This window comes from Bos mutus, chromosome 9 (assembly GCF_027580195.1).
Source record: "Bos mutus isolate GX-2022 chromosome 9, NWIPB_WYAK_1.1, whole genome shotgun sequence".
NCBI lineage: Eukaryota > Metazoa > Chordata > Mammalia > Artiodactyla > Bovidae > Bos > Bos mutus.
The window spans coordinates 81,264,005-81,285,287 of NC_091625.1; the positions used below are offsets into that span (position 1 = coordinate 81,264,005).

General features: G+C 38.9%; 2 protein-coding genes across 3 annotated transcripts in view; both read left to right on the plus strand.

Moving 5' to 3' along the window:
• Positions 1–21,023, plus strand: part of LTV1 (LTV1 ribosome biogenesis factor) — a 32,716-nt gene extending 11,693 nt beyond the window's left edge. Inside the window, exons 6-12 of one of the 2 annotated variants that reach the window (XR_011465398.1) lie at positions 133–388; positions 2,511–2,638; positions 3,525–3,664; positions 4,159–4,211; positions 4,400–4,600; positions 4,733–5,506; positions 20,904–21,023. Coding sequence is in view for 1 of the 2 variants with exons in the window: in XM_005889086.3 (XP_005889148.2) it covers positions 133–388; positions 2,511–2,638; positions 3,525–3,664; positions 4,159–4,211; positions 4,400–4,600; positions 4,733–4,843 (889 nt within the window). In the remaining variant the exon portion in view is untranslated. Of the gene's footprint in view, positions 1–132; positions 389–2,510; positions 2,639–3,524; positions 3,665–4,158; positions 4,212–4,399; positions 4,601–4,732; positions 5,632–20,903 lie in introns of those variants that run through there. The other variant, XM_005889086.3, reaches the window with a different exon arrangement.
• Positions 16,732–21,283, plus strand: part of ZC2HC1B (zinc finger C2HC-type containing 1B) — a 43,785-nt gene continuing 39,233 nt past the window's right edge. The window contains exons 1-3 of the mRNA XM_070376458.1: positions 16,732–16,735; positions 16,893–16,954; positions 20,904–21,023. Coding sequence (XP_070232559.1) covers positions 16,732–16,735; positions 16,893–16,954; positions 20,904–21,023 — 186 coding nt within the window. The remainder of the gene's footprint in view (positions 16,736–16,892; positions 16,955–20,903; positions 21,024–21,283) is intronic.

The following is a 21,283-nucleotide window of genomic DNA, read 5'->3' on the forward strand; positions in this document are numbered from 1 at the left end:
TCAAGCAGCACAGCTGTTCTTGCCTAAACAAGGATCCTGCCTGAAATACCCTCAAATTTTACTTGTGTAAAGTCATTTGGTTCTGTTGTTTTTCAAGTTGTTTTGACAGTTAATTTATGGCTCTGACTTTAGGAAATCTGAGGCTGAAGATGACAGTGAGTGGGAAGATGTGGATGATGAGAAGGAAGGAGGTAGTGATGATGATAGGTATGACCGTGCAGGCTCATCAGATGAGGATATGTCTGCCCCTGGAAAACCTCTTGGGGCTATAGAAAATCACTTCTTCTGGGAAGAGGAAACAAAAAGTCGCTTTACTGAGTATTCCTTGACGTCCTCAGTCATGAGGAGGAATGAACAGCTGACCCTACATGATGAGAGGTTTGAAAAGGTAAGGTTTCCAAATGGGGAGCCTTTTAACACCAATTCCTAGTACACATTATGACATTGGAACCCAAAGCTAGAATTTTCAGTGTCAGACTGTGTCTTTTAATAACAGATCATAAAATGGCCCCAGTTTTCATTCTGGAAAGAATGTGTTTAAGTCAGAAAGTGACTGATCAAACCTCCTGACATTCCTCGTAGAATCTGATAATTTGATTTTGAACCTCTCTGATCCTAATCTCTAAGAGTATGCTATCTTCAAGCATTGGCCTGGGCATAAACAAAATTCCATTTTCCCTTTTCTTTTTTTTTTGAGTGTTTTTCTTACTGTTATATCCCAAGACCTAATATGGTATCTGGCATATGTCAGGAATTCAGACTGTTAAGTAAATGATGAATAAATTCCTTCAAGAAATACCTAAGATAAAGGTTTTAACTTTGCCTCTTCAGCGAGTATTCATTTCCCTCTTTTCTCCAAGAACTAGGCAAACTGTTACTAATAACCTCACTTTTCAGGAGTTACATCACCCCTTGCTTAATTCTTTCACAAAGCCTGACAGTGTTTACAGCATTTGAATAATACAGTAAACATCATCTAAACAAAGAGTGAAATTTGTGCATTAACACCGTTTATTTACACAGTCTATTAGCTTGCATAATCAGTGACTATGGGAGTATCTGAAATATTCTGAGGTAAAGATTTCTGCCTAGGATTTGTTCAAGCTGAACAGAATAACCTCCTTTCATTTTAAAAATTAAATGGATGTACAATGTTATATAAATAACAGGTGTATAGTATAGTGATTCACAATTTTAAAGATTATATTCCATTTATATTTATTATAAAATATTTATAGTTGTAAAATATTTGCTGTATTCTCCCATGTTGTACAGTATGTCCTTATTTTATACCTAATAGTTTATGCATCTTAATCTGCCCCTATTTTCCCCTTGTCCTTTCCCTCTCCACTGGTAACCACTAGTTTGTACTCCGTATTGAGTCTTTTTTGTATTCACTAGTTGATTGCATTTTCTTAGGTTCTGTATATAAGCAATATCATACAGTATTTGTCTTTCACTTAGCATAATACCCTTCAAGTCCGTCCATGTTGATGCAAATGGCAAAATTTCATTCTTTTTTATGTCTGAGTAGTATTCTTGTGTGTGTGTGTTTATACATGTGTATACACATACCGCATCTTTATTCATCTGTTGATGGGTGCTTCAGATCAGATCAGTTGCTCAGTCGTGTCCGACTCTTTGCGACCCCATGAATCGCAGCATGCCAGGCCTCCCTGTCCATCACCAACTCCCGGAGTTCACTCATTAGGTTCCTTCTATGCCTTAGCTATTATAAATAGTGCTTCTGTGAACATTGGGATACACACATCTTTCCAAGTTAGTGTTTTTGTTTCTTTCAAATATATACCCTGAGGTGGAATTGCTGGGTCATAATGGTAATTCTGTTTTAGTTTTTTGAGAAGCTTCCATAGTGTTTTCTACATTGGCTACGCCTATTTGCATTCCTATCAACAGTGTACAAGGATTCCCTTTTCTCCACATCCTCACCAGTATTTGTTATTTTTATTGTTTCTGATAGCCATTCATACAGGTATGAGGTGATACCACATTGTGGTTTTGGTTTGCATTTCCCTGCTAATTGGCAGTTTTGAACATCTTTTATGGCCTGTTGACCATCTGCATTTCCTCTTTGGAATAATGTCTGTTTATGTCTTCTTCCCATTTTTAATCAGATTATTTGGGCTTTTTTTTTGTTTGTTTTGATGTTGAGTTTATGAACTGTTTATGTATATTGTGTATTAACCTCTTAACGATCTTAACATTTGCAAATATTTTCTCCCATTGTGTAGGCGTTTTCTCTAATATCAGTGGTCATTTTCATGTTAAATGAAAGCCTATTTTCAGTCTTGATGTCAGTTTTAGAATGCTGAGTAGAATGTCTTCCACATCGTATTATTATGGTGCTAAATCTCTCCTAATACTTTATTAGTAGTTGTGATCTCATGGTAGGACTTAAATGTTGTACAGGAGTAAAATGTAAAATTAACATTTAAATGCTATAGTCTTCACATTCACTTTTCATGTTATGTTTTCTCTTTACATTCAAGTTTTATGAGCAATATGATGATGATGAAATTGGAGCTCTGGATAATGCTGAACTGGAAGGTTCCATTCAAGTAGACAGTAATCGCTTAGAGGAAGTTTTGAATGACTACTATAAAGAGAAGGCAGAGAAGTATGGTGACTTTTATTTGACTTCTTGCTTGTTTTCATTTTCAAATAGTCTGTAATTGCACAGCAGAATCTCAAAAACTACTCAGTCAGAATCCATATTTTGAAAATAATACATTTTCCCTAACCTTTTGCTCATATTTTACTATTAAGAGTCCCGAAGCTGAATATAACAGTAAGTGGAAACACTGAGAGCCACTTTCTGTAGCTTTGACCTGAGAGTCGTGATGGAATCACAGGGTTAAAGTATAAGGTCACATGCACTTGGAGGATATGGTGCTTCTAGCCTCTTCGGCTGAAGACTCATTCTGACTTCTCAGTATATATACTCTTCATCTTCATGAAAAGGTGTTCTGAGAAGTAGATCAGAGTTTGTCTCTTCAACCTGATTAGCGTAACTTTGTAGCCGAACGTTTGGTAAATCATCATCCACATCAAGGTGATTTCTCTGAGAGAAACTAATGAGGTGTTTACATCTGCTCAAAAGGTCTGTGTTGCCTGATGACTATCATAGGTAGATCCCAGTGCAGGACAAGGGTTACATTTTTTGAGTTATTTAAATCCTTTCATGAGACAGATGGGCTAATGCTTTTCAAGGCTTTAAAAAAGATAATGTTATATAGGAAAACTTCGATCTTGTTTAATGTGCTAAAACTGTGTAAAGATACAGATAGGTTTTTCCTTCCTGTCAGCAGAATGGCAGGGGAAATGCAAGGCTGGATAGAGCTAATTGTGACAGTAAGTAGCAGATGGGGCAAATGAGTGTGTGAATTTGAAAAAAGGCTGTTGTTTCCTTAGCTCTTTAGTGCAGTTTCAGTAACATATAGTGTAATAATAAGTGGTATTTTTTCCCCCTCCTCTATCTTCATTTTGGAAAACTCAACCAAAAGTTGTGTAAAACTGAATACTCTTGAACCCTTCGAGGATCAGGACCTGCCAGTGAATGAGCTAGATGGGTCTGAGGAGGAAGAGACTGTTACTGTAGTGCTTGAAGAAGCCAAAGAAAAGTGGGATTGTGAATCTATTTGTAGTAAGTATCTTAAGTATCCGTTTTACTGCTGAAAGTATGGTAGTAATTTTAAAGTATTGAGTACATTGATTTTTTGGAAAAGTACATATTTTGGGAAAATATTTCAGTTTGTTTTTATTCAGTCACTAAGTGGTGTCCGACTCTTTGTAACCCCATGGAACTGCAGCATACCAGGTTTCCCTGAACCCTCACTATCTCCCTCAGTTTGCTCAAACTCCTGTCCTCAGTGTTTCCCAGCATCAGGGTCTTTTCTAGTGAATCAGCTCTTCACATCAGGTGGCCAAAGATTTGGAGCTTCAGCGTCAGTCCTTTCAGTGACTATTCATTTCAGTTACTTAGTTGTAAATCGAAGTATTTAAAAATATAGCAGACACCATTGTTATTTTGAACTGTGAAAATACTAAAGAATATAGGAGGAACTCGGTGATGTTTTTGCTGAACTGAAAGTGAACTTGTTAATACATGATTTTTGTGTGTTTGTGTTCTTTTTTAAGGTACATACTCAAATGTATATAACCATCCACAGCTTATCAAATATCAACCAAAGGTAAGGCATCGTGTTCTGAGCTGTTTGAAGTGTGCAGTGTAGGAAATGGAGCGTACAGATTATTTTCGCAGGGCTTTACCTCTTTGTGGCTTTCAGTGCCATTATGAAAAGCAACAAAATGTGCCATTAGTGAGCTGTTTTTTAGTAGGAGTGGAAAATAACCCAATTTCATTTTATCTTTCTTGCAGCCCAAACAAATCCAACTGTCTTCTAAAACAGGAATACCTCTCAATGTCTTACCTAAGAAAGGACTCACAGCAAAGCAAGTTGAACGAATGCAGATGATTAATAACAGTGATCTCCCTAAGACGTCAACCCAGCCACGTTCTAAAAGGGAAAGCAAAGAGGACAAAAGAGCACGAAAGCGAGCTATCAAAGAAGAGCGCAAGGTAAAATAGTCTCTCAGATGTGAGAACTAGAAGGAGCTGGGGCGGGGCAGGTATGGTCATGGGAAGTTTCTTTTGTAAAGTTAGTCTACATCAGCGTGAAGATTTTCATAACATGAACATTTTCTTGCACAGGAACGGAGAGTGGAGAAGAAAGCTAACAAATTAGCCTTCAAACTGGAGAAAAGAAGGCAGGAAAAAGAGCTGCTGAACTTGAAGAAGAATGTTGAGGGTCTAAAGCTATGATAGTGGAACATTTAAGATAAGGTGCTTTCCCCATTAGGGACTTCTCGTTACGTTAAAAAATAAACGAGGATCTTCAAAGAGAGAAAACTATTCAGTCTGCCATTTTTATTGGCAGGTATTTTTTAAAAAACAGTATGGTATTTGTATTTATATCATCAAGTTTTCTCTGCCAACTGTCTTGTAAATATTGTAATATTTTAGAATTTAATATTATGGGCTTAAATTTGCTTAAATAAATGACAATGGACATGAAATGTTTGGATAAATTAAAGGAAAAATGTTTTCATAACTTAAATGGAATTGATTTATTCTTCATTTATTTGTACAGTTGTCCCAGTTGCCTTTTGCAGATGTTCTCAAATATTTCTTTGAAAGCTTTCCACTCCTTTTCAGGACTTAAGTGGTTTGATTTCCTGTATGTTGAGAAATAACCCAGTTAAAAATTCAAATTTGAAACAAAAGTGGCAAGAAGAGCTTCCCTGAGAAGGTTCCACTGGTTGGAAGCTGAATTTCCCATTGCTGTATTCAAAGGGTTATTTCAAAAGGGTGGTAAAACAATATCAGGGTCACTGGGACTCAATTACTGGCTGACTTGTTTTTGGAATTTAGGAACAGTGAAGACAGGAAACAGAAGAAATAATCAAGAAAACTTCCTTGGCTTCAGTGAGTACCTGGCTCAAAATCAGAAATATTTACTTAAGTTCAAACTAGAGAGCTTGTCTTTTCCGTGTTATTTAATGCTTGGAACTATTCATACTGATTAAAATACATAGTTGAAAAAACTCCCTGTCTTTTGGTGAGATTTTTTTAACTTTTTCAAGGCTCAAGCAATGACACCATCACAATTGTTAATTATTTGGTAAGCTGTGACTTTGTTGCAACAGACAAGTTGTTACTGATCCTTGTTCATGTGTCTGTGACTAATGCTTTGTTATCTGGACTGTTCTGAAAAAAAAAAAAAACAAGAAATCTGGACACTGTTGGTCTGAGCAGGGTACAGAATGGCTGGGGCACAACCATTCTTAGCAGGTGAGCTATATTCGATATCTAAATTATTAGGAAGTGCCTTCATCTATAATTTGACTGTGGCTTTTCCTAAGCTGATAGGTGTTATCTTTCTCTGTATGTTATGTATTCTAAATCTTAAGTAGTTACTGTAGAATTTAAAAAGAGTTGTAGAAAACAGTAACATTAGGTGCTCTACTGACATTGATACAAAAAGTTTGGCTGAAGAGCTTGTTGTTACAGAAGTAGAAAACTGGAGAGCACGAATTTAAATACCAACCTGTGGAAGCAAAAGGCCAGATGATGATTTATATTTGTATTTGTATTAGGAATGTACTAAATCCTAAAGAGATGACCATATATTTTGGTAGCTATCTCATTGGAAGGTTTTTTAAACCACAAGAATCTTAACAAGATGTGGAATGTTACTTCTAATTTTACCACGCCTGACTCAAATGGTTTAAGTCAACATGTTATATATTTTGCAGTTAGGAGAATGTGACTAAAAGCCACTAGTCTTCGTGAGAAACATTGTGATTTTAGCAGATTATCCTCCAAATATAAAGATCTTGATTTTAATCAGGAAAAACGTTCTTAACATAAGTTCATAACTTTTTGGAATATTTATGATGTGAGTCATGTATAAACAATGGTTGGAAACTTCAGCTCTATGTTTAAATGTATGGTGTCCTAAGTAATAAGGGAGTTTTACCTTCAAGGACAGCATTGTCCAAGGAGGCAGGGTGTGTGCAAGAAAATATGACCAGCGATGTCAAGTCACTGCGATAAGTATCACTTGAAATGAGAATCTTGGTACTTGCTGTTCCCTCTGAAGTGCCCTTAACTGTAAATAAATCTTCCTTAAGGGTGATGCTCAGTTGTCACCTACCCTATAAACTTTTCCCTGACCATGTTTTTCAAAATAGCTCAGACCTTTCTCTGCATTCTTTATGTTCCTTTCTTTCTTTATGTTCTCTAACATCTTTTGGCATCTGAGATGTATCTTTTCAGTCTCTCACTAGAGCACACTGAGGGCAGAGTATTTTTCTTTACAAAGTTATCCCCAGTGGCTATTTGGACAGATCTTTCAGAAAAGAATTGCTTAAACTTAAAAGGGCCTAGATTCAGTCTTAGCCAAAAAGAGGGCCTCAGGCATCCAAATAGTGGGCAAAAATTACTTAAGAATATGCCTGCTGTATCTTAAGGACCTATTTTGTTTAAACACTGTTAGTAATTGGGGTAAAGTCACTTTTTTGGATACTTTAGAACTTATTTTACAAGTCGGAGTATCGAGAGCTGTTATAATTTATGCTACCTGTGATGTATCCACAGCTCCATTGTGATGTCATCAGATCACTTTAGGTGAAGTACAGAACTTTATAAAGATTGTCAGTAACTTTGAATTATCAATACTTTTATGTTCCTTCTCGTGTGTTGCCATTAGTATATTTTATTCAGCTTACTTGTTCCAGTTAAAGGTCAGAAGAAGGTAAAAATTCTAATGGCCTTGATTTTTACTTGTAAGACTTATAGGAGAATGTATAATAAACATTCCAGTTATTCAAGTTAAGTAGAACAAGTTATTCAGGTTAAGAAATAGAACACAGAAACCACCTGTGTGTTTTTATTCAATTTATTCTTCCCTTTGGTAACTCTTACAAACCACCTAGACTCTTATATTAATCACCATCTGCATGGTATCCCTGTGAACACAATATCTTGTTTAGCTTTGAACAACTGAGAAGCACAAGTCTAGCTCAGTGACTCTTTGATCAAGGCATCCTTGAGAAGATAGCTGAGTAGCCTGAGTCTTCAGCTCCTAGAGTTTTAAGGAACCCCACGTGCAGATGTCTGAACTGGGTGATGAGTGAGTCCTGGGAACACAAGTCACCACAGTTGGAGCATCCTGGATCTCCTGCCAAAATAGGCTTAGGGGTTATCTGCTTAGCCGTTTTGTGTTTTCTGCTTCTCTACTTAGCATGACCTCTCTCCGTCTCTGAAGAGATGAGTGCAGAGCCTTCCTGTGGAGTGAGATGAGTCTCCTCAGCTGATCTAGACATCAGTATGCAGAGTAAGCAGGCACTTTTCTGGGATTTGGTCAAGTAAACCAAGTACAGAACAGAATGAGAGCCAAATAAACATAGGAAATAGAACCCTTAGATTACAGAGGCTGTGAATATCTCGGTTCTGACCACCTTCAGCATATCTGTGTCTTTAGTCGCTCTCCTCCAGTCTGAACTGGTTGCTTCTCTGGTTCTGGGGCCCAGCTGTCATCCTTCTCTCCCCCTTGTGTTGAATGCCTGTTTGCTGTATCTTATTCACCATGTGGAGTATATATCCTCCAGTAATTCTTGAGGCAGAAAACATAGGATGTAGTCTTTGAAAGCTTACATGTCTGGAAATGTGTTCTACCCCCATATCTGATTGGTAGATTGGTTGGGTATGAAACTCTAGATTGCAGGTTATTTTCCATCAGAAGTTTAGAAAAATTTTCCCTGCTTATTTTCATTTTTATTGTTTGTGAATCTGAAGCCATTCTGACTCCTGATAACTTTGTATGTTAACTTTTTTCTAAGTCAATAGAATCTGTCTCCAGTGTTATAAAATTTTACAATAATACTTACTGGTATAGATCTGTTTTCATTTGTGTTGGATCCTCTCAATCAGGAGACTGATGTCCTTTCACTCCTGAAAATAGTTTAAAATTATTTTTATTTTGTTCCTTGTATTTTCTCCTTTCTCTCGATTTCTATTTTGGAGTAGAACCTTCTGGACAGGTACTGTAATTTGCTTATGTTTCAGTATTTCTATGTCATTTTACTCTACTTTTGGGGAGATTCCACTAATTCTGCCTGCCAACCTGTTGTTGAGTATTTCTCATGTAAGGCTTTTAATTTCTAAGAGCTTTAATTCTTTATAGTGTTTACTATGGGCTTACATGCTGGAGACTTCCCTCAGATCTTTGGAAATTCCTGTCTGTTGTTCACAGTTAAGATTGGAGGAAGAAAACACTGGAGACTGAATGGATGGGTAGCATCAGATAATTTTGAGCTTTTATTGTAGGGTGGTCTGGGGTGAGCTCTTTCTTGAATCTTCTCTGTGTCAGTATCTTTAGCTCTTTCTCCATGGAATGATTATATTCTCAGGAAAGCTTGCGTTCTGCCTTGAGAGTAAGGGTCTGGCAGGCAGAGTTCTGTGAGCCAAGTAGAGGAAGGTGGGTGTGGGATATTTTCTGCTTTTAGCATCACTGTAAATGAGATTAATCACTAGATTATATATACACATGTCATATATACAGTTAATCCTCATTAACCATGGAGTTCCTCTTTGCAAATTCACCTATTCGATAAAATTTATAACCTTAAACCAGTAGTCAAAGGTGCTTTCATGGCCGTTCACAGGCATGTACATGGCAGTTTAAAAGTTGAGTCCTCTAACACCCATGCTCCCAGGTAGGGTAGCACGATGTGATGCTCTGCCTCCTCATTTCAGCAGTCCTACTGTAAACAAGTGAACATTTTATGTCCTGCTTCATGCCATGCTTTTCATAATGATGTACTTTTTCTTGATGGTTTCACTGTTTAAAAGGCTCCCAAGCATAATGTCGGAGAAGGCAATGGCAGCCCACTCCAGTACTCTTGCCTGGAAAATCCCATGGACGGAGGAGCCTGGTGGGCTGCAGTCCATGGGGTCACTAGGAGTTGGACACGACTGAGCGACTTCACTTTCACTTTTCACTTTCATGCACTGGAGAAGGAAATGGCAGCCCACTCCAGTGTTCTTGCCTGGAGAATCCCAGGGACAGGGGAGCCTGGTGGGCTGCCGTCTATGGGGTCACGCAGAGTCGGACACGACTGAAGCGACTTAGCAGCAGCAGCAGCAGCAGCAAGCATAGTGTTGCAGGGCTGTCATGTGCCTTATGGAGAAAATATGCCTAAAATATTATCTAAAATATGTTAGATAATCTTCATGCCAGCTTGAAGTGTGTGGTTGGCTATGAGTTCAATGTTGTTGAATCAACTATATTTAAGGTGTCTTTGAACAAATACAAAGGAGGTTAAAATGTGACCCAGGGGCTCACAGGAGCTTAACTTTGTATTTCCCCCAGGAGTAATGTCAGTATTTGCACATTTACTGCTTGCAGGGATATATGGAATGTTACTAGTACAAATATTGAGAATCAGCTATGTATATGTGAATGGTGTCTACCTACCCATGCCTTCAGCTGTGCCTCATGTTGATTCGTACACAGACCTTCTGTCTTACCCTTTCTGAAGAGTAGTCTTCTGCTAGAGTTGGAGAAAGGCAATCACGCAGAGGCTGTGGGATGAACGGGGAAGAGTCTAGGAATCTCTACCTCTTTTTAGAAGACTTTCCTCCTGATTCTCCATATTTTTGCAATCTCTTCTTCCTCACATATCCTGTCCCTGTGTCAGAGGTGTGTCCTGCTTCAGAAGTTTATATGATTTTGAAGGGTTCTATGTGTAAATCTGGATGGTTCTCAGTTTTTTTTGTTGTTTTTTTTTTTCTGCCATCAGCTTGGGAAGTGGATTTTGATGTAGTTTTATGTCCTCCAAGTTGGTTACCATGTCCTTCAGCTTTCCAGATTCTAGTTTTGGTTTTTTTTTTGTCCTCTTTCCTCCCTGTCCTCAGGGTTCTCCATGTTTCTAAGTCCCTTTACCATAGGATTTGCGGAGAAAGCAGAAAGAAAATGGGGTATTCTCTGCCATCCTAATTTCCTTAGTCTCAATTCCTTTTATTTTATAACTCATGTTCCTGAGATAATAAGTTTTGGCTAGTATGCCAGCCCCTTTGCTGTAGGGCCCTGAAAGATGTTAGTATTGGTCATATTTGCATGTTCGAGGACTGCAAAGGACTCGAGAGTTTTTTTGATTCACTGACAACTAAAAAAGTATCTTTTTCCTTCTTTGCAATGTCTTTATAAGGTGCAATATAAGTAATGTGGATTGGTAAGTGTCTCTACAAAGCATTCTTAACTTCCAGCTCAGAAAGAGAATGTCTAGTCTCAAGTAGAATTTTTTCCGACTTCACTACAGCCATAATCCTCTCCAAGTTTCTTATAAAATTTTTGAACTGAGATTTTGTAATGCTTATTTATCATTGTTAACATGCTAGACAAAACTGTTGATCGCTTCCAGATTACTTTCCTCATTTTAAAAATTGTCTTAAGATTGTGAACCAATGTATAAAAACAATAGCCACTTTAATAGTGGTAACTGCTGAGACTCCAGTTAGGGTAAAGTTAGAAATAGGTAAGTTAATGTCATTGTTTTAGAATCTTTTCTATCAAAAGAGCTTTTTGAATGTCACTCTTTTAAACAGCAATGCATAATGTATATAGAAAAATTGAAAATTTAGGAAACTCAAGTTTCACCTTTTTTCTTAGCACTCTGGGTAATTATATGTGTTGTGTGTGTACCATATATATATATGTGTGTGTATATATATCCTTCCAGTCTACTTGTAAATACATGAATAAAAATACATCTTAAAATTTTCCATATTATTCTCCCACAAATCATTTCTAATTACTACATTTTCATTTACTCATTAGCAACCTACTTCTGTAAAGGCCAAAAAGTATTTATAACTTTTTGGCTTTGCGGGCCGTATGGTCTCTGTTACAACTACTACACAACTCTACCTCTGTAGTTTGAAAATAGCAATACATATTATATAAACAAATAGGCCTGACTGGATACTCTTAAAACTTCATTTATAAGATCATGCAGCCTCAGATTGGGCCCAATGGCCATGAGTTGCCAACCCAAAAGTATTTAAACTTTTAATTTTTGATGCAATTCATAAGTGGAGATTCCTGCACTCTTTATCTAGTTTCCACCAAGTTACATCTTAACTACAGATGTTAAATCCAGTGTTAAATCTAGAAAGTATACATTGGTACAATGAGTGTTTGTAGTTCCATTCTGCACTTCTTGGCTATGATCAAGTGCAGTTCCCTGCCGTGTTACTACATGCATTAACACCACAGTGAGGATAGAGAACTAGCCCATCACCCAAAGGTCTTCCTCATTCCACCTCCCTCACTGACCATCCCTACCTCTTGGCAATCACTAATCTCTTTTCTATCTCGCCTTCTGTCATTTCAAGAATATTTAACAAGTGGAATCATATGTGACCTTTTGAGAACAACTTTTCACTCAGCAGTGAGATTGAATCAGGTTGTTTTATGTATCAGTAGTTGTTCAGTCTCTTAAATTGTGTCCAATTCTTTGTGACCTTATGGTCTGTAGCATGCCAGGCTTCCCTATCCTTCACTATCTCCTAGAGTTTGCTTAGACTCATATCCATTGCGTCGGTGTTGTCATCCAACCATCTCATCCTCTGTCACTCCCTTCTCCTGCTGCCCTCAATCTTTCCCAGCATCAGAGTCTCTTTCAATGAGGCAGCTCTTCCCATCAAGTGGCCAAATTATCAGAGCTTCAGCATCAGTCCCTCCAGTGAATATTCAGGGTTGATTTCCTTTAGGATTGACTTGTTTGATCTCTTGGCTGGCCAAGGGACTCTCAAGAGTCTTCTCCAGCACCACCGTTTGAAAGTATCAATTCTTTAGCCATCAGCCTTTATGGTCCAACTCTCACATCCATACATGACTACTGAAAGAAACATAGCTTTGACTATCCAGTCCTTTGTCAGCAAAGTGATATCTCTGCTTTTTAATACACTGTCTAGGTTTGTCATAGCTCTTTTTCCAAGGAGCAAGCGTCTTTTTAATTTTGTGGCTGAGGTCTCTGTCCACAGTGATTCTGGAGCCCAAGAAAATAAAGTCGGCCACAGTTTCCACTTTTTTCCCCATCTATTTGCTATGAAATATTGGAACTAGGTGCCATGATCTTGGTTTTTTGAATGTTGAGTTTTAAGCCAGCTTTTTCACTGTCCTCTTTACCCTCATCAAGAAGCTCTTTTGTTCCTCTTTGCTTTCTGCTGTTAGAGTAATATCATCACATATCTGAAGTTGTTGGTATTTCTCCTAGCAGTCTTGATTCCAGCTTGTGATCCATCCAGCCCAGCAAGATGTACTCTGCATAGACGTTAAATAAGCAGGGTGCCAATATACTGCCTTAACGTACTCCTTTTCCTATTTGGAACCAGCCTGTTGTTCCATGTCCAGTTCTAAGTGTTGCTTCTTTACCTGCATGTAGGTTTCTCAGGAGGCAGGTCAGGTGGTCTGGTATTCCCATCTCTTGAATTTTCCACAGTTTGTTGTGATCCACACAGTCTAAGGCTTTAATGTACTCAGTGAAGCAGAAGCAGTTGTTTTTCTGGAAACCCCTTTTTTCTATGATCCAGTGGATGTTGGCAGTTTATCAGAGTTCCTTTCTGTTGCTCAGCAGTGTTCCAGGGTATGAATGTATCACAGCTTGTTTAACGATTCGCATATTGAAGGGCATGGTTGATTCAAAGGATTCTTCTAAGGTTCTATTGATCTCCACGTTTGGTTCTCCGTGTTTCCTTTTCTTCTTCTTGTCAAGCTTCCAGGTCGAATGTGTTTCAGAACATGGTGGTCCATCTGTTTCAGGAGTTCAGTTGAATCATATTGTGTTTGTCATTATTTCAAACTCATTGAACTCAAAACTCAACTGATTCAAACCAAAGGCCATTGATCTTCCAGGGGCTTCCATCCATTTACTTTGCAGGTTAGCACTGATACAGTGTATTTATGGCGATGGTTGAGTAAATAGTCTTAATACTTGTGGAGACAGAGACTCAAGTTTGAGTCTCACTGTTAACACTTACTACCTGTTGTCCTCAAGAAGTCACCTAATCTTGAACCTTCATTTTCTTATCTCTTAAGGAGAAAAAAAAGAAAAAGGAACAACCCTATCTCATAGGTTTGTTGTGAGGATTAAATGAGATTATGTAGGAATCACCCTACAAATGTTACTGTAATATTCATAAAAATAAAGCATCCTTCATTAGTGTTTTAGAAAAAAGTTTTATAATTAGGATAAATAGTTTTTATTAATGGATAAGTATGTGGAGGAATGGGACATCTTGCTGAAGAAAGAAAATTATGACCTAGTTTTTACAGAGTTAGAAGGCCAAAAGAACAGGAAGAATGGTATTTCTGTATGCTGCAATGGATGACCTGTGTTCTAATACAATACCATCTGGCAGATGTGAGAAGAAATCATTTAAATCAACAGTGTCTCTAATGAGCTACCATCTGATTCCTGTTAATCAAGACTTCCTTTCTCAAACTGTCTTCCCATGGTTTCCATGACCCTGTTCTCTCCTGCTTTCTCCTGGCTTATCATCATCATCTTCTTGGCCCTTAAATATGGAGTTCCCTAGGGATCATCCCTGTACTTCTCTTTCCATGACCTCTTCCCTGGCAATATCATGCCTTTACATCACTCTCCAAACAAAGCCTACATCTGTGTCTCTAGCCCTGACCTCCCTTATTTCCATCCTGCTGGCTGGATGACTCTATCTCAGACTCAGTATTTCCAAAGCTGAGGTCATTTTTCTTACAAGATGTCCCTTCTTTTTGAATTATTTCTTTCTCTCCATAGTCCTATTGTCTTTTCAGTCCCTGAGCATTCTTCTCTCTGTCACCTCCTAGTATCCCCCAAATCCAGTCATCATCTTATTGATTCTTTGGCCACAGAGTCTCTCATTTCCTCTTTCCTTTGCATTTCAGGTCTACACCGTTAGCCTTTTAACTAAAATCCCACTTTCCATCCCCACTGCTATCTGTTCATCCCTCCTCAGCTTTGTCACATGAATCTTCTACAGTGCCATCCAGGTTCTTCCTGCTCAATGTCCTCAATTGCTCCCCTTATTTGTATAATAGAGTTTAGCCAGATGGTTAGTCTAATATAAAATATTCCCCATGATCAAACTGCTTTTTAATGATCTTTATATTTTAAATATTTATGTTTTATGAATTTATTGATTTGGGTACACTGGGTCTTAATTGAGGCATGCAGGACCTTTTTTTTAATTGATCTTAGTTCCTTGACCTGGGATCGAACCTGAGCCCCCTGCATTGGCAGCACAGAGTCTTAACTGCTGGGCCACCAGAGAAGTCCCTGCTTTTTTAATCTTTATTCTCAACTCCAGATGAACTGAAAGGCAGTAATATGAAACAAAACTTTTTTCCAGAATTCCACAATGGTTTGCTTTTCCAACTTCATTTAAAGTAATTTATGGGCATACCTTCTCTCCTTTTCTGTGCTGGACCCATGTATAGTTTCTCTCAATATCCCCACAGAGTTGCATATAGCAGGTGTTTGTTTATTGAATGAATAATTGGTCCTATGGTGGAAACTCAATTCTCATTTAACCCATACACCCAACAAGTAATTATTGAGAACCTTATTGTGGGTCAGGCACTTTGAGGCATTAGGACAGAGTGGGCACAGTTTTGTATTTCTCTCTTTTTTTTTAAAGATATTTTGAGTTTATTCATTTAATTTTGAAAACACTATAATAATTGAATTTTTTTAGAAAAATAATAGCAAGTAGTGAATATATTATTGTGGTTCTTCACTTATTTTCTACTACATATAAAATGTTTTCTGTGAGTATTCTTCGCAGGCCCCGTGAGAGCTTGGACACAGAGCACCACACCTGGGGTGATGCTTGTCATTCTCATGTGCTGCCTCATTGTAACGGCTTTGTCTTTCCTAGTTTGGACAAAGCCCACTGGTTCTACTTGGTCCACTTCATCCTCTTCTACTTCCTTTCTCTCGGGTAGTTTCCTAGCAAAGAGATTTGTTGAGAAAGCCATTCTCAGGAAAAAGTTCAGTTGCTCAGTCATGTCTGACTCTTTGAGACCCCATGGACTGCAGCATGCCAGGCTTCCCTGTCCATCACCAACTCCCAGAGCTTGCTCAAGCCCATGTCCATCGAGTCGGTGATGCCATCCAACCATCTCATCCTCTGTCATCCCCTTCTCCTCCTGCCCTCAGTCTTTCTCAGCATCAGGGTCTTTTCCAATGAGTCAGTTCTTCGCATCAGGTGGCCAAAATTGTAGAGTTTCAGCTTCTCAGGAAAGTTTACCTTAAATTCAGTGACTAGGCAACCCATTTCATACAGTTCATGATAAATTGGCATGCCTTCATTTAGCACACACGTGATCTTACATTCTAGTGGCAATCTTAAAGATGTTACCATTGGATTATTTGTGAAGCGTCTGCCTACAATTGGGAGACCCGGTTTCAATCTCTGGGTGGGGAAGATCCCCTGGAGAAGGAAATGGAAACCTACTCCAGTGCTCTTGCCTGGAAAATCCCATGGACGGAGGAGCCTGGTAGGCTACAGTCCATGGGGTTGCAAAGAGTCAGACACGACTGAGCGACTTCACTTTCACTATACTAGAGTATCAGCTTTGTTTGTTGTTTAGTCACGTAGTCATGTCTGACTCTTTTGTGACCCCATGGACTGTAGCCTGCCAGGCTCCTCTGTCCATGAGATTTCCCAGGCAAGAATACTGGAGTGGGTTTCCATTTCCTTCTAAAGGGGATCTTCCCAACCCAGGGATCAAACCCACTTCTGCATTGGCAGATGGATTCTTTGGTGGCTCAGTGGTAAAGAATCCACTTGCCAAGCAGTAGGCGTGGGTTCAATCCCCCGAAGAAAGAAATGGCAGCCCACTCCAGTATTCTTCCCTGGGAAATGCTATGGACAGAGGAGCCTGGCGGGCTACAGTTCACGGGGTCACAAAAGAGTCGGACGTGACCTAGCACTAAACAACAACAAATCAGCTTTGTACTTAGTGCCTGATGGCTTTCTTTAGACATTAGTTTAATGATATATTAAATAATTGCACTCTGGTTGCCTGAGCATATGGAATTTATCTGTTTAGTGAAGTGAGAAGTCTGTGTTAGGAAAACATGGGTGAGTTTTACAAAGAATCTTCCTAAGAGAAGGAAGTCACTGGATGATGGGGGCAGAGTGAGGCTATCAAGCTATTGAGGTCTCCTCCACTTAGTCATTTCTTCTTGGGCAGGCAATTCCACGAAACTAACATAATGTGCTCTTGGATCCTATACAGATGGCAATCAGGAATTATTTCCCTGTGAAGTCTGTGGAAGACGCTTTGCAGCAGATGTTCTGGTAAACATAAAGACATTTTGTAGATGTGTTTCATTGGAGTTAAATGAACTGTCAAGTTAGTGAGGAGGCTGCAGTGGCAAAGATTAAAGACAGATGTGGAGGGAAAGCAAGGGGAGAAAAGTACATAACCTGTGGCTGGCAGGCCCCGAGGACACTTAGGTAGGTTGGTGCTGCCCCCTTCAAAAGGGAGCTTTTTAAATCTGGTCCTCTTACTGAAAGGAAGCCAGATAAAAGTGTCTTGGCACAGCTGATTGTCTCTTGAGAGGTTTTGGCTCTTTCACCTTTTCTATAAGCATCAAAAATTCAAATTTTAAGGCCAAAGCACCAGGGAAATTAGCTAGTCAAGAGGAATGAACATTGAATTTGGAGCATCTGGAAACTTGGCTTTTAGCCTCAAATTTGTCACTAATTCTGACAAGTCCTTTAACCTCCCTCTGTTTCCTGCTTTGCCACGTATAAAGACAGAACTCTCCAGTTTCAGGGATTTTATGTAATTTGAACAAAATGGGTGTTAGTCCTGTTCCAGGACCTAATTGTTAATTAAATTTAAGCTAACTGCATGTCAAGTCCCCTGATTGATGCCCATAAAGTTGAATAAAGGCTTGATTTATTTCAAAATTAGGCAAACAAACTTCCCATATTATGAAGGAGTTCCTGAGAAAAATGATTTTTTTTTAAAAAAATCTAAGTAGATAATGAACTATTAGCTGGGACATTTAGATCAAAGAGACTTGTTTTCAAACTTAAAGAATTTGGACTATAATCCTGACTACATTTGGGGCAAAAGACTACCAAATGAGGTTGTAGGTTTTATTTCTCTGGGGAATTTAAAAATAGAATATCTGTTCTAGTTAAATGCAGCTAGAGTTTCCTGGATCTAGAAGGGGAACTCACAGGGCCTATTGTGGCCCAATAATCCCCCAGAGAGCTGCTTTTGCTAACCCAAGACTTCACCCCATGAGACTGGATTTGACACCTAGGGAGGTACCTTTGAAGAGAGATCACTAAATGCTAAGTATTCTTGAGTCCTCTTGAGTTTTACTTCGTTGACCTATTTCTAGGCTACAAAGAGCATTTGATCAAGTGATCTGCTCTTTCTCTTCTCCCCTTCAGTTTTAAAATGGTATGGCTTGTTCATCGCCAGGTGCAGTGATTTTCATGGATCCTGTATTTTTTGGGTCTGGACAAAGTAACTAAGTGATAGCTGTTATGAGTTCCATGACCATGAATGAAGAGTGCTTAGAGTGGAAGGCAAAGATTGGCATAATCCTTTAGTGATACAGTAACTTTATAAAGGCGATACACAGGCAGTATTCTTGCCTGGGAAATCCCATGGACAGAGGAGCGGACTACTCTCCATGGGGTTGCAAAAGAGTCAGACATGACTTAGTGACTAAATCACAACTACAAACAACACAGGCAAAGCTCTATGTGCTGGTTCCCTGGTTTTTGTACCAGAAATGCTGAGTTTTTACAGGTCTACTGGCTGGAGTTGTTTTCTCTGCCAGTGGTCTTGTAAGTATTGTAATCAGTTCAGTTCAGTTCAGTTCAGTCGCTCAGTCGTGTCCGACTCTTTGCGACCCCATGAATCGCAGCACGCCAGGCCTCCCCGTCTATCACCAACTCCCGGAGTTCACTCAAACTCATGTCCATCAAGTCTGTGATACCAACCAGCCATCTCATCCTCTGTCGTCCCTTTCTCCTGCCCCCAATCCCTCCCAGCATCAGAGTCTTTTCCAGTGAGTCAACTCTTTGCATGAGGTGGCCAAAGTACTGGAGTTTCAGCTTTAGCATCATTCCTTCCAAAGAATACCCAGGACTGATCTTCTTTAGAATGGACTGGTTGGATCTCCTTGCAGTCCAAGGGACTCCAACACCACAGTTCAAAAGCATCAATTCTTTGGCACTCAGCTTTCTTCACAGTCCAACTCTCACATCCATACATGACTACTGGAAAAACCATAGCCTTGACTAGACGGACCTTTGTTGGTAAAGTAATATCTCTGCTTTTCAATATGTTATCTAGGTTGGTCATAACTTTCCTTCCAAGGAGTAAGCGTCTTTTAATTTCATGGCCGCAGTCACCATCTGCAGTGATTTTGGAGCCCAGAAAAATAAAGTCTGACACTGTTTCCACTGTTTCCCCATCTATTTCCCATGAAGTGATGGGACCAGATGCCATGATCTTCGTTTTCTGAATGTTGAGCTTTAAGCAAACTTTTTCACTCTCCTCTTTCATCAAGAGGCTTTTGAGTTCCTCTTCACTTTCTGCCATAAGGGTGGTGTCATCTGCATATCTGAGGTTATTGATATTTCTCCCAGCAGTCTTGATTCCAGCTTGTGTTTCTCATGACGTACTCTGCATAGAAGTTAAATAAGCAGGGTGACAATATACAGCCTTGACGTACTCCTTTTCCTATTTGGAACCAGTCTGTTGTTCCATGTCCAGTTCTAACTGTTGCTTCCTGACCTGCATACAAATTTCTCAAGAGGCCGGTCAGGTGGTCTGGTATTCCCATCTCATTTAGAATTTTCCACAGTTTATTATGATCCACACTGTCAAAGGCTTTGGCATAGTTAATAAAGCAGAAATAGATGTTTTTCTGGAACTCTCTTGCTTTTTCCATGATCCAGCGGATGTTGGCAATTTGATCTCTGGTTCCTCTGCCTTTTCTAAAACAGCTTGAACATCTGAAAGTTCACAGTTCACGTATTGCTGAAGCTTGGCTTGGAGAATTTTGAGCATTACTTTACTAGCGTGAGATGAGTGCAATTGTGCGGTAGTTTGAGCATTCTTTGGCATTGCCTTTCTTTGGGATTGGAAGGCAAACTGACCTTTTCCAGTCCTGTGGCCACTGTTGAGTTTTCCAAATTTGCTGGCATATTGAGTGCCACACTTTCACAGCATCATCTTTCAGGCTTTGGAATAGCTCAACTGGAATTCTATCACCTCCACTAGCTTTGTTCATAGTGATGCTTTCTAAGGCCCCCTTGACTTCACATTCGAGGATGTCTGGCTCTAGGTGAGTGATCACACCATCGTGATTATCTTGGTCGTGAAGACCTTTTTTGTACAGTTCTTCTGTGTATTCTGTATTTTAAAGTTTAATATTATAAGCTTAGGTTTGCTCTAAAATAAATGACTTCATGAAAAATGTTTGGACACACTAAGGGAAAATGTCTTCATAACTTAAATGGAATTGATGTATTTTTCATTTGTCATATGGTTGTCCCAGTTGTTCCTTGCAGATGTTCTCAAATATTTCTTTGAAACCTCTCCACTCATTTTTTTCAGGACTTAAGTGGTTTGATTTGCTGTATGTAGAAAAGCAATCCAGTTAAATTCAATTTTGAAATGTTAAGTGGTAAGAGTTTTTCTGAAAAGGTTCCACTTGTATAAGAAGCTAAGTTTCCCCTTACTTTGCATACTTTTGTATGCAGAGAATTACTTCAAAAGGATGGAAAAACAAGGTTTTTGGGACTCAATTCCTGGATGATTTGCTTTTGGAATTTAGAAACAGTGAAGGCAGAAAACAGAATAGAAGAAGTAAAGAAAATTTCCTTGGCTTCAATGAGTACCTAGCCGAATATCAGAGATAATTTATTTCAATTTAAACTAGAAACTGAGTCTTCAACATTGTTTAATGCTTGGAACTATTCACTGAGCCCAAGTGGTAAAGTTAAATATGTAAAACTAAATTTTAAGTCAGTTTCTTTAGCTGTAGAGGCCTTTTACTGACCTTGCCCAAACACAATATCTAGTTATGTGTAACATGGGTGAAGAGAGCCAGATGGATTTGCTCTGCTGTGATTTGAGAGTTAGAGAATGAACTTGGCTCTGAAGGTGCAACCCAGTCACTGCAGTGGGGGCTGCTTGAGTACACTGAGCCATTACGAACTCTGTGATTGTACATGTTAAAAATTTTAATCCCCACTCCTTCTTTTCTAGGAAAGACATGGACCAATTTGTAGAAAACTCTTCAACAAAAAACGTAAACCTTTCAATTCCTTAAAACAAAGATTGCAGGGCACTGACATTCCCACTGTGGGGAAGGCGCCTCAGTCCAAGGTACTATCGATATCTTCCTTGCTGTTGTTGATTATGTCCTTCAGTACATGAAAGCCTCTTTCTGGCTCTCTGCTTTCATTTTTGCTTGATAGGGCAATGTAATGTCATGTAAGTATAATCCACCTTTACTGTTTTCTTTTTAATCATGCTCACTTAGATTTCCAAATGTATTTCAGATACTTTCCAGATGTGGCAGAAAACAAATCTCGTTTATATTTTCATTAGAGTAGCATTAAATCCAGCAATTAACTTGGAAGACA